Source organism: Balaenoptera borealis (genome assembly GCF_965194805.1).
Source record: "Balaenoptera borealis genome assembly, chromosome: 19".
NCBI classification, from domain to species: domain Eukaryota; kingdom Metazoa; phylum Chordata; class Mammalia; order Artiodactyla; family Balaenopteridae; genus Balaenoptera; species Balaenoptera borealis.
This window is the reverse complement of record NC_138878.1, coordinates 13643724-13656985: the sequence shown is the minus strand read 5'-3', so window position 1 is coordinate 13656985 and position 13262 is coordinate 13643724. Positions and strand designations below refer to the sequence as shown.

The 13262-nt window shown below is 40.3% G+C and overlaps 1 protein-coding gene across 3 annotated transcripts in view; it reads left to right on the top strand.

The window, feature by feature from the left end:
• PHLPP2 (PH domain and leucine rich repeat protein phosphatase 2) overlaps positions 1-13262 on the top strand; it is a 77162-nt gene that overhangs the window by 50586 nt on the left and 13314 nt on the right. For 2 of the 3 annotated variants that reach the window (XM_082369778.1, XM_082369776.1), the window contains 4 exons: positions 2251-2311; positions 5542-5637; positions 6949-7104; positions 9425-9625. In XM_082369778.1, the coding sequence (XP_082225904.1) occupies positions 2251-2311; positions 5542-5637; positions 6949-7104; positions 9425-9625 (514 nt within the window). The remainder of the gene's footprint in view (positions 1-2250; positions 2312-5541; positions 5638-6948; positions 7105-9424; positions 9626-13262) is intronic. The other variant, XM_082369777.1, reaches the window with a different exon arrangement.

Here is a 13262-nt window from a genome sequence, read left to right as displayed (position 1 = left end):
AAAAACAAAAAAAATAAAAGCCTGTGGATTTAGAATGAGATACCAAGATCTGTTACCCCTCCATGGTGTTATTTCCTTTTTGCCAATTGGAATCAGATAATTCTTGGTTTTTCTGACTTTTTAAAATTTTGTTCCCCTTTTTGATACTCTTGTGACCCATATTGGTCTGATTTGTGGAGAGATTAATTATATTCAGGATTTTATTACTTCAACTGGTGGTCAAGAATAAACATAAATGAGGTTTGCCTTCTTATTTTTAACACTATGTTAGGTATTCAGGAGTCAGTGGTTGAGTACACTATGATAGTTATATCAAATTTTAAAACACATAAAAATGTTGTTTGCTTAGCTCTAAGTATGCCATGACAGTATGAAAGAATCCATGGGAATGATAAAAATCATATTCCGGATGGTGTTTGCCTCTTGGTATGTGCAGTGTTTTAATTCTTAAAAAGGCTGAAGCATATAAGGCAGAATGTCACGATTTGTTAAAAGCTAGGTGATGGGTGAAAGAATATTCATTATTTTATTCCCTTTTCTGTATCGTTAAAATATATTATTAGGATAAAAGAGAGTTAAGACTTCTCTTTTCATTGCCTTTTATCATGTTATAGAAGCTTCAAATTGTAGTTTAGATTAATTGCTTCGGGCTGTTTGTTGAGTCGTGCTGTTTATACATGTTGTAAGATGGTAGTAGTTCTTTTGTCCTGGAAATACTTATTATCAGGCCTAATCTGTATTCTTAAAGTATCTAGAGAATCTGAATGACTGGCCCTCTGGGAAAAGACCCATTGACATACATGTAGGCCTTCTTGGTAGATTCTGTCACAGTACTGTTAATGGGGCTTGTTCTGTTCACAGAATCCTTAAATTCTACAACCGGGAAGGATTCACATCAACACTTGAAGTTTTGACACCTCATAAGTAAAGAACTCAGCTTTCAGCTTCACAAAAGAATTTATCCAAATGGCCAATTAGCATAGGGAAGTGCCATCACACCAGAGTCATCAGGGATATGCAAATTGGAATCTCAGTGTGACACCACTGCACACCTACCAGAATGACTAGAATAAAAAAGGCTGAAAATACCAGTGCCAGTTGTTGGGCGTGTAAATTGTTGCAACCACTTTGGAAAACTGCATGGTAGTATCTCCTGAAGTCACACATATGCACCCCCTGCACTCGGCAGTTCCTCTCCTAAGCTTGTATTCAACATAAATGCTTATGTTAGTCCACAAAAGACGTGGACAAAATGTTCACAGAGGCACTATTCATAGTAACCCCCAGCTAGACAAGACTTAAAATGCCCATCAACTCTACAATGGGTAAATAAATTGTGGTATATTCCCAGGAAAAATTTTATACAGCCATGAGAATGGATGAACTACAACCATATTCAGTAACATGAACAAATATCTCACAAGCGCAATGTTCAGTGATGAAGCCAGACAAAAAAATTGTATATAATGAATGTGTGTATTTATATAAATAGGTAAAAGTAATCTGTGTGTGGGGTAGTGACTAGAGGGAGGGGGGATGAGGGGAAGTTTCCGGGCAGCTGGTACTGCTCTGTTTCTTGATCTGCCTACTGGTTATACCAGTATGTTCTTTTTGTAAAAATTCATTGATCTATACATTTAAGATTACTGTACTTTTCTTTATTTGTTTTGCTTTAATTAAAAATTAAAATGTTGCCAGGGAAAATTCAGTTATTCATTTTTAATGTTAATAAGCTAAGCAATTATTGTTAACATTTAACAGCTGCCTGATCCAGTGTGACTCCGGTGCAGTACCCAAGATCCTCCAATTAGTTGTTGTATTTGGTTTTCAGATGGGGATCAAGTAGTTAAATAAAGTTAGTCAATGTGAGTTACCCACTGTTTTCTTTTAATTTTTAATTTTAATAGATCTTTATTGGAGTATAATTGCTTCACAACACTGTGTTAGTTTCTGTTGTACACCAAAGTGAATCAGCCATATGCATACACATGTCCCCATATCCCCTCCCTCTTGAGCTGGGGCGAAGTGAGAGTAGCATCAACATATATACACTACCGAATGTAAAGTAGCTAGTTGGAAGCAGCAGCGTAGCACAGGGAGATCAGCTCGGTGCTTTGCGATACCCACTGGTTTTCATCTTTAGTTCATGTCAGTAGGTGACATCAATTTTCATCAGCTTTCCCCCTTGTTTACTCTCAGTTACATTCTTCTTTGGAGAACGTCACTAACACCAATCTGTTTTCTGATTAGGGCTGACAGCAGTGAATGTCTATCCAGTACCCAGTCTGCTCACTTCTCTAGAACTCTCCCGGTGAGTGTGTCTCATGAGGGTGGTGCTTGTTTGATTCCTGTATTTAAGAGATGTCTGTGGGCACTTTGACAGTTTTGAGGTACAAGAAATGCTAATACATTGAAATATGTGGATAACCGGGAGAAGAGCAAAGGTTGAGTGGAGGAATAAGTTTAATGGCCATGCTATTTAGATAAAGGAAGGTCCTCTTGAAACAGGAAGGTGCCTCTGAATTACTCATTGTTAAAGTTTGTGGATTTAGCATGAGTTGTAAACAAAGACCTATTTCCCCTCCATGGCAGTGATTTTCTTTTTCCAATTGGAATCAGATAATTCTTGGTTTTTAGTGACTTAAAATGTTGTTCTCTTATTTTTTTTATACTCTTGTGACCCATGTTAATCTGATTTTCAGAGAGATTAATTATATTCAGGATTTTATTTCTTCTGTTGGTGGTCAAGAACAAATGTAAATGAAGTTTGCTTTCTTTCCTTCATTCATTTTTAATACTGTGTTAGGCATTCAGGAGTCACTGGCTGAGTTTTACAGTCTAGTGGAGAGTTTGACCATCAAATAAGCAGTAAGAGGGCAGCATCATAAGTGCCGTGAGTATAGAGTGCTAGAAGCAGGTAGAAGGGGCAGTGGACAGAGTCCTATATGCTCAGGGTTTTCATAAAGATTAAAGGAGACAGTAAACGCAAAATATGTAGCATAGTGCCTGGCATAAAATGAGTCTCTCAAGAAATATTAGCTGTGATAGCCAGGTTTCTTTTTGTTGTTGTTACTTTATCATCATTATTATTAAGCTATTGTTCTAGATTCCCTTCCATCCATTTCTTTCTGTCATATCTTCCCATCAAAACCCCAACATGGATCAAGACTAAGATTGACCTTCCCCACTGAGCTTGATCATTACTGAAGAAGATCATGTATTTAGTTTCCAGCCTCATCTGGAGTCTCTTCTGCCGTCAGCTCCTTCGAGTGTCCTGACATCTGTTCCAAACTGCTTGGCTTCTCTCAGCCCCACCGCCCCTCACCTCCTCGTCTCCAGAGCTCAGTTTCCCACTTGACTGGGAAAATAGAGGTCATCATGGGTGATCTCTCAGCTTCCTAGCCCCTTGCGTAAATTCATGTAGATTCATATCCATTCTCTGCTTCTTTCCTCTGTTCAAGGCCAGCCCAGCCATCTGTGCCTTTGATCCCGTCCACTCCCACTGCTCTGGACCTTGCTCTGTTACTCATCCTCCTCCTCCTCCTCCTCTCACGCGTGTTCGGTGTTTTTCTTTTCCTTGGTCTCTGCGCACACTCATAGCTCCTCTGTCTTAACAAACAAAAAATGTTCCCTTTATCTTGCAACCCCTCTAGTTATTGTCTGCTCCCTCATCCCTCTGATCCCTTTTTGTCCAAATTTCTCGAGAATTATCTGCATTTCTTGGCTCAATTTCCTGTTCCCCTTTGTTCACCCCACCACAACTGGCTTTAGATCTCCTCTTGTGGAACTTTTCTGTATTGACACTGTTCATCTTGTTTTCTTTTCTTCAAATGTGCTGTTTCCTTGGCTGGCTGAGACCGTGTGATTTTCTTTTCATGCTGCTCTGACCATTTCTTCTGTCTCTTCCTTAACTCCTCTTTCTTAGCTAGCCCTTTAAAGGTCAGTTATCCCAGGGTCTGTCTTTGGCCCACTGCACTTCTCATTTGGCACGATCTCATTTACTCCCAGGATTTCACTACACTTCAGTGTCAGCATCACCCAGATCACCAGTCCAGACTCCTTCCTTCAGCCTCAGACCTGTATGTCCAATGTCATAACAGATGTTTCAACCTGCACTTCTCCAAGTACCTCAAATATGTGCAAAATTAAATTTATTATCCACCCCTCCACCCGCACTTTAACTTGTCTTGTTTTCTGTTTTGGCTTTTGGCATTATCATAAGACAATCAGATCCAGATGGACACCACTGAAATTCATGATTCCCAACCTCATTTGGAGCTTATCAGTCCTTTCTCTGGATAGGATTTCCTCTCTGGTCATCTAGGCTAAAGCCTAAATATCACTTTTGATTCTTCCCTCTGCTCCTCCACTCACATGTCTAATCCATCTCCAGGTCATTTTGATTTTTGTCTCCTAAATGTTTCTGGCGCCCCTCCCCTCCCTTCCAGGTGTGTTACTACTCATTGAGGCCCTTATCATTCCCTGTCTGGAATTCTCTAACAGCTTCCTGATTATGCTTCCTTTTACTGATATAACCACCTCAACCAGACCTCCGTGTATTCACAGAGCGAGCTCTTAAAAGTGCAAAACTGCTCACCAACCCTTCAGTGATCCCCCTACATCTGCAGGATAGAGTCAACCTCCTAGACATGATTAGATATTTCTAGCCTTGTTTCTTCCCACTCTGTGCTCTGTATTGGCTGCTCCAGCGTCACCAAACTGCTGATTATTCTTTTCTTGCCTCTGTGCTCTAGCTCATGTTGTCACCTCTCGCTTGGAATGTCCACCACACCTCCGGCGTGTACAACATTCTTCAGATTCTGCCCCAGATGTCATATTTCTTAGGGAGCTTGCCTTGAAGTGCTTCCTTCACTAAGCAGTCAGAGCAGCATCTGCGTTTCTCTCACAGCACTTATTTCATTCTGCCTCATCGTATTGATCCATCGGTCAGTAGATACTTTGAGGCTTGGGGAAGCTAAGTAACATCTGAAAATAAATTCCTGTGACTGAATACTTGCCCAGTGCTCTACTAAATATTTGAATTCACATTCTAAATGATCCGGAACTTTTCTCCCACTAGTTTTCTTTTGTCCTTACTTGCTCACTTTTATTCATTTGGTTCATTTTTTCCCATAATTTGCTTCTCTTCTCCCCCCATCATTACTTGAGGAAATCCTACTCATCTTTGAAGATTTGTTTAAAATGCCTCTTCTTCCTTTAAGGCTTTCCTCCCCTCTCCCCATCCCATCCCACCACCTATGTGCTTTTCTATACTGAAGGCCTTTGTATCTTCAGTGAGCCCGCAGCACGCTTGATCCAGTGTCATGCATGTATGTGTGCTCGTCTCTCTCCACGTTTCTATCAGCGACATTCATTGAGCACCTACTGTATTCCAGGCAGTGCATCAGGTATGCCTTGGGGATAGTGCTTCTGCCCTCAGGGAGCTCAGGGGACCATTAACGATACATTACAGACTAGTGAAACGGAATGAGTTCCACTCATCATCTTAAATGATGCCTTTTAATTATTTATTTTCTGCAGAAACCTGCTTGAGTGTGTCCCTGACTGGGCCTGTGAAGCAAAGAAGATAGAAATATTAGATGTGAGCTATAATCTCCTGACAGAGATTCCTATGAGGTATGCATGTGTTATTGTATATATTATGTGTATATTTAATTAATTTTCCTATATTTGGGTTGCCTTTCAAGGGTACTTTGATTCATTTGTTCAGTAAATATTGAGTATCTGCTAAGTGCAGGGCAGCGTGAGTGCCGTAAGGAATACAGTAACGCCTAAGGCATAGTCTTGGCCTGCAAGGAACTTAGTAAACAGATAGTCGGGGTGACTTGTGCAGAGATAACTGTGATAAAATGTAACAAGAGTTGCTGGCATAGGTCAGTGACATGATAGTGATAATAGAACCTTTGTACTGGATGATTTATTATGAGCTGGGCAATGTTCTAAGACCTTCACTTTCATTATCTTATTTAATCCTGTATCAACCTTATTTTATAAGTGCTGTTATCCTCTTCTTACAAATAAGGAAACTAAGGCTTAGAGTGGTTAGGTAATTTGTCCAACATTGCACTTAACTAGGAAGTGATAGGAGCTGGCATTTGAATGTAGTCATTCTTACTCCAAAGCCTCACTCTTGGTCACTACACTATATAAATAAAATGTTTTAGAAATTCAGAACTTTGGATAATTAGAGAATGCTTCATGCAGAATGCCTGTTTGAATTGACCTTTATAAGATGGTAGGATTTCTGTATGTGGAGGGGAAAGATATAGGAGTTGGGAGTTGGGAGGTGGGAGGGGGGTGTATATTAAAAAGTACCAAGATGTGAAATGTGAGGTTATTACTTAGTGGAGTCTTTAAAAGTAAATTAGAGGGTTTGTAGCATAGTAGGTATGAACACAGCTTTGGAGTCAGACTTTAATCCAAATCCTGACTATACCATTTACTACATTTGATGTGAGATCTTTGGCAAATCAAAGTCACTTAACCCTTCTGGACCTAATAGTTAAATGTCCTGGCACATTTTAAGAATTGAATAAGGAGTAGTGTTTGTTATAATAAATTTTGTTATTAGCTTATTATGATCAATTATATTAATATTAATAAATTTACTGAATTTTTGGTGCTATCTGTCTAGACCTAAAATCTAAATTGATTTATTACACAAATTGCTTTTTTTGTTTAGACGTGTTCTGGGCTGTGTGCTTTCATTATTAATTCACCTTTTCCCTGAATGACTTCCTGGTGGGTGGTGGGTAAACATATGGTTGTGGCTGCTTTCTTGGCTCAGGCACCTGTCAGTGATTATACTGTCTAGAAGAACACAATTCTATTAGTTTACTGATTTTAGTTAAATAGCCAAGGGCAGACTCAGGAAGAGAGATTTAAGTCAGTTTTTTGTTGTTGTTTCTTTGTGCTCTATCCCCTTAGAATCCTTAGTAGCTTGAGTCTTAGAAAACTAATGGTGGGACACAATCACGTGCAGAACCTTCCAGCGCTGGTGGAGCACATCCCTCTCGAGGTGTTGGATATTCAGCATAACTTGCTCACCAGGCTGCCAGATACACTCTTCTCTAAGGCCTTAAAGTAAGTACTGTGGATTTTATTTAGAAGAGCAGAATCATTGGCTAAGCAAACTGCCTGGACTTGTCATTGGAGTGACCTTTGGAACCATCTTTACAGAGTGTTTATCTCATAATCCAGCTATGGGTGGAGACTTATTTGCAATTTGTATGGAATAAAATATGACACTGTCTTTTTTTTATATAAATTTATTTATTTATTTTTGGCTGTGTTGGGTCTTTGTTGCTGCGCGCAGGCTTTTTCTAGTTGTGGCGAGCGGGGGCTACTCTTCGTTGCAGTGCACGGGCTTCTCACTGCGGTGGCTTCTCTTGTTGTGAGCACAGGCTCTAGGCACACAGGCTTCAGTAGTTGCGGCACACGGGCTCAGTAGTTGTGGCTCACAGGCTCTAGAGCACAGGCTCAGTAGTTATGGCACATGGGTTTAGTTGCTCCGTGGCATGTGGGAATCTTCCTGGACCAGGGATCAAACCCGTGTCCCCTGCATTGGCAGGCGGATTCTCAACCACTGCGCCACCAGGGAAGCCCCATGACACTCTTATGAGGCAGGAATCTTCAACTCAAAAGGTGAAATAACCATCTAGTGCTTAGGAAGTTACAGTGTTGTAAACAGATTTAAAGAGCATGGGAAGGTTCAGGCTTTCATCTCAGAAAGCCTCTTTGATCTTCAAATAGAGGTTTCAGCATTCTGATACAGCTTCTTTGGGTACTTTTCAGCTTTTGCATTAGGAGAAAAGGGCATACCACTGAAGTTAATTTAGTTTTTGCTTCTAGCTTTGCTAAGCTATCATTAAGTTATATTCTTTATTTGCAGGGCTTTTTTACTCCCTACTTTGAAAACTGTGCATTTAAAGTTATGTTGTTCCAAAAGTATTATTTACTTTCTCATTGTAAATTAACAAATAGATAGTATGTCTTCTTATTTTAATACCTGTAATCAGGTTTATTTAACACGTATGTCACCATTAAATGAAAATTCGTTTTTAATTATAGTTTTCTGCAATATGGAGAAGGCAGTATTGTTCTTCAATTTTGACATGGGGAAAGCAGAGAGAAACAGCCTAGTAATTTAACTAGGCTGCAGGAGGCATACAAAAAGCATTTAGCCCACAAGTGTCTGGCTTTTCTCTGGCAGTTTATATATCTCTTAATGTGTAATATGCTTGGTTGGAGTTTCCTAAAAATAAAATCTTTGGAAATTCTAAAAAAACATTTGAGGGAAATTTTCTTTTTGGAAAGTTTTAGTGCAGTAACATTTGTTAATTAATAAGTATTTGTTAGTAATGCATTATAGTACATTTCATTCTGATGACAGTCTGAATAAAATTAGTTTCAGCTTTAGAATCTTTAGTAAGGAAGTTACCTAGCAGTTGTAGCAAACTGTCAATAATATTTAATACTTACTCTGCACAGAGCACTTTTGGGATATATGAAGACACAGACACACAGTTCCCTCAACAACTTAAAAGCTAATTAGCAATGTGGATCATACAGTTTGAAGAAGACTTAAGAACACAGAAATTTAATAATATTAGCTGCCTTTTACTGAGCATGTTCTGTATGTACTAAACACCATGCTAGGCAGATTTTTTAAATCATACCATGTTTTACTTCTTAGATTGGTTAAGATTAAAATGAATTATGATACTGAGGGTTGACAAAGGTGTGACCAAATGCAATCATATATCCTTCTAGTGGCATAGCCTTTCTGAAGTATACTTTGATATAGCCTTTCTGGAGCTCATTTTGGCAGTATATGTGTAAAAATCTTAAAGATATATGTAGCCTTTGACCCCACATATTCTGCTTCTGGGAATATGGCCTAAAGAAATAATTGGGTGAGGACTTGGAGGTGCTCATTATAGTGTCTATAATGGCAAACAATTGGAAACAGCCAATATGCTCATTATTAGGGGATTATAGGGGGATTGGCTAAATAAATATGATCCTATTAAAATCAGACAAACATTTTTCTAAAGGGTGTCCTCACAGTTCATATATTTGTGAACATGATACTCAACAACATCGTTTCTGTGGTCATGCAGACAGTAAAACATGAAGCTGGGTTAGAATTAGACCACCACAGAATCCCGGGAACACAACTAAGCCTGCATTCTTCCCTCTCTATTTGGCTTACGTGAGTTGAGTAGAAGGAATTTTGTTTGGGTAGGATCAATCAGAGAAAACTACCTGGAGGAAATTACTTTTGTCATGAGTTTGGGAGCACGGAGAGGCAGTGTTACATACTGAGATGGCATGATGGTTTCCACACAAGAAGGCAACCAGTAGCCATAAAGGAAATGATGATTTGCATGTGTTCTGTCAGTCTCAGATACTTGAATGCATCTGCAAATAGTCTGGAGTCTCTGCCATCCGCTTGCACTGGGGAGGAGAGTCTGAGTGCACTGCAGCTGCTCTACCTGACCAACAACCTCCTGACAGATCAGTGTGTGCCCGTCCTGGTGGGGCACCCGCACCTGCGAATCTTGCATCTTGCAAACAACCAGCTACAGACTTTTCCCGCAAGGTAAGCAAACGCGAACTTTGATTGTATCAGATACATAACATGATTCTGCATTTGTCAGACTACATCACAGCTGTTTTACTGGGTACTCTTGCTTTATGTTGACCGACTTACTGGTGCTGTGATTCCACTACTTGAATGGGAAAATCTGTACCCTGTTGTTAAGTATCAGTAACCACAGAGCTTGTGGTTAAAACGTGTTTAATTCTTAGTTCTACTTACTTAATAGTGGTCTGAGAATTTTCAACCTAGAAAGTACAGGCTTATGAGATAAATTAAATTCTGAAGATAATTCTTTCTTTTCTCCTGTCAGCACTGATATATAAAATACTGTTGAGTCCATTAACTTGTTCATTTTTATATATGTTGAATGCTTACTGTATGTCAAGTACTGTGTAAGTACTAGGGAAACAGTGGTGATTAAGTTACAGTCTCTGTCCTCAAGGAACTTGCAGTCAAATTAGGGAAATAGACAAGTATATAGGCAGTTGCAATGCAGTATAATAAATGCAGGTGTTAAAGATATGCACGGGTAGCTGCACTGAAGAGATGAATAGTATTTAGCCAGGCTACATTTATAAGACATAAGAGATATTTAGTGTTGTCAAAGTTTTTTTTTTTTTAACATCTTTATTGGAGTGTAATTGCTTTACAATGGTGTGTTAGTTTCTGCTTTATAACAAAGTGAATCAGCTATACATATACATATATCCCTTGTCAAAGTTTTGAACAGTGTCAGTGGAGAAATAAGTATCTTCCAAAATACACTTGATTTAAAAAAATTTTTTTTAGAAAATTTGACACCAGAGGCACTTCCCTGGTGGTCCAGTGGCCAAGACTCCATGCTCCCAATGCAGGAGACCTGGGTTCGATCCCTGGTCGGGGAACTAGATCCCACATGCCACAATTAAGAGTTCGCATGCCGCAACTAAAGATCCCGCATGCCGCAACTAAAAGATCCCACATGCCAATGCCACAACTGCAGATCCCACTTGCGGCAGCGAAGACTTCAGATGCCGCAACTAAGACCCAGAACAGCCAAATAAATAAATAAATAAATATTAAAAAAAAATTATTAGGGGCTTCCCTGGTGGTGCAGTGGTTGAGAGTCTGCCTGCCAGTGCAGGGGACACGGGTTCGAGCCCTGGTCTGGGAAGATCCCACATGCTGCGGAGCAACTGGGCCCGTGAGCCACAATTACTGAGCCTGTGCGTCTGGAGCCTGTGCTCCGCAACAAGAGAGGCCGCGATAGTGAGAGGCCCGCGCACCACGATGAAGAGTGGCCCCCGCTTGCCACAACTAGAGAAAGCCCTCGCACAGAAATGAAGACACAACACAACCATAAATAAATAAATAAATAAATATTTTTAAAAAGTAATTAAAAAAAAGAAAATTTGACACCAGAAAAATCCATTTTATACCATAAAGATAGTCATTAAAAATCATGTTTTCAAAAACTAAGAACATAGGGAAATAACATTTGATATAATTTGAATGAAATTTTATATATATATTTCATATAAAATTATATCATTTGATACAATTTGAATGAAAAGAAAACTATATATTTTTATTTATTTATTTATTTATTTATTTATTTATTTATTTATTTATTTATTTATTTATGGCTGCATTGGGTCTTCGTTGCTGCGCGCGGGCTTTCTCTAGTTGTGGCGAGTGGGGGCTACTCTTCGTTGCGGTGCGCGGGCTTCTCATTGTGGTGGCTTCTCTTGTTGCGGAGCACTGGCTCTAGGCGCGTGGGCTTCAGTAGTTGTGGCACATGGGCTCAGTAGTTGTGGCTCACGGGCTCCAGAGCGCAGGCTCAGCAGTTGTGGCGCTCGGGCTTAGTTGCTCCGCAGCACGTGGGATCTTCCCGGACCAGGGTTCAAACCCGTGTCCCCTGCATTGGCAGGTGGATTCTTAACCACTGCGCCACCAGGGAAGTCCGAAAACTATATTTTTATTCTAATTTTTTATTTATTTATTTATTTATTTTTGTCTGCGTTGGGTCTTCATTGCTGCACGCGGGCTTTCTCTAGTTGCAGCGAGCGGGGGCTACTCTTCGTTGCGGTGCGCGGGCTTCTCATTGCGGTGGCTTCTCTTGTTGCGGAGCATGGGCTCTAGGCGCGCGCTCTTCAGTAGTTGTGGCTCACGGGCTCTAGAGCGCAGGCTCAGTAGTTGTGGAGCACGGGCTCAGTTGCTCCGCAGCATGTGGGATCTTCCCGGACCAGGGCTCGAACCCGTGTTCCCTGCACTGGCAGGCGGATTCTTAACCACTGTGCCGCCAGGGAAGCCCCTATTCTAATTTTGTTTCACAAATTTTCTTAGAAATGTGTTAAAGTTGAAAAACGTAGAAATTGTAATTTTTGTGATTATAAAATGAGATATTTGGAGATATTGATTGCTTCCTTGAAAGAATTTGAACAATGGCTTTTATTAATTAATTAATTTTTTTTTTTTCCAGCTGCATTGGGTCTTCATTGCTGTGCGTGCGCTTTCTCTAGTTGTGGCGAGCGGGGGCTACTCTTTGTTGCAGTGCATGGGCTTCTCATTGTGGTGGCTTCTCTTTGTTGTGGAGCATGGGTTCTAGGCGTGCAGGCTTTAGTAGTTGTTTCTCGCGGGCTCTAGAGCGCAGGCTCTGTAGTTGTGGCACATGGGCTTAGTTGCTCCAGGGCATGTGGGATCTTCTTGGACCAGGGCTTGAACCTGTGTCCCCTGCATTGGCAGGCAGATTCTTAACCACTGGGCCACCAGGGAAGTTCCTGAACAATGGCTTTTAAAGTGAATACAGAATCTTAATTTCAGGATGTGATAGATCTCTTGAAATCCTATCAGATTAATTCAGTTGGCCTCAAATATGCTCATATAAAGTGCAAATGACACACCACTGACAAGTTACATTAGTTTATGAAGCTGTTGGGAGATACTAGATGTAATACTCTGAAACTAATGAATTCCACCTAATTTGACGACACTCTTTACTGTTGGGGTGGTCAAAAGCAGGCTGATAGAAAACTTAAAACACACCTAAGAATATGAAACTAAGAAGTTAGAAGTAAGGACAAGAATCAACAGGAGATTACACAAAATTAGAATAATCTGAATACAGATGATAAAACTAAATGGGGAAAAAGAAAAAAAAAAAAAAACTAAATGGGGGACTTCCCTGGTGGCGCAGTGGTTAAGAATCCGCCTGCCAGTGCAGGTGACACGGGTTCGAGCCCTGGTCCAGGAAGATCCCACACACCGCAGAGCAACTGAGCCCGTGTGCCACCACTACTGAGCCCACGAGCCACAACTACTGAAGTCTGCGCGCCTAGAGCCTGTGCTCCACAGCAAGAGAAGCCACCGCAATGAGAAGCCCGCGCACCACAACGAAGAGTAGCCCCCACTCGCCACAACTAGAGAAAGCCCGCACGCAGCAACGAAAGACCCAACAGAGCCTAAATGAATGAATTAATAAATAAATGAATGGATGAATGAATGGAATTTAGAGCATTATTTTAAAGAAAATGTGTGTTCTGTACTGAATAATAAATCTCCTGTCAAGTTATCTCCTGAACAGTGTTATAATTGCACAGGCACAATCCCAAGTCTTCTGTTTCCTTTGGACTATTTTCAGAATCTAGCACAGTTCTGG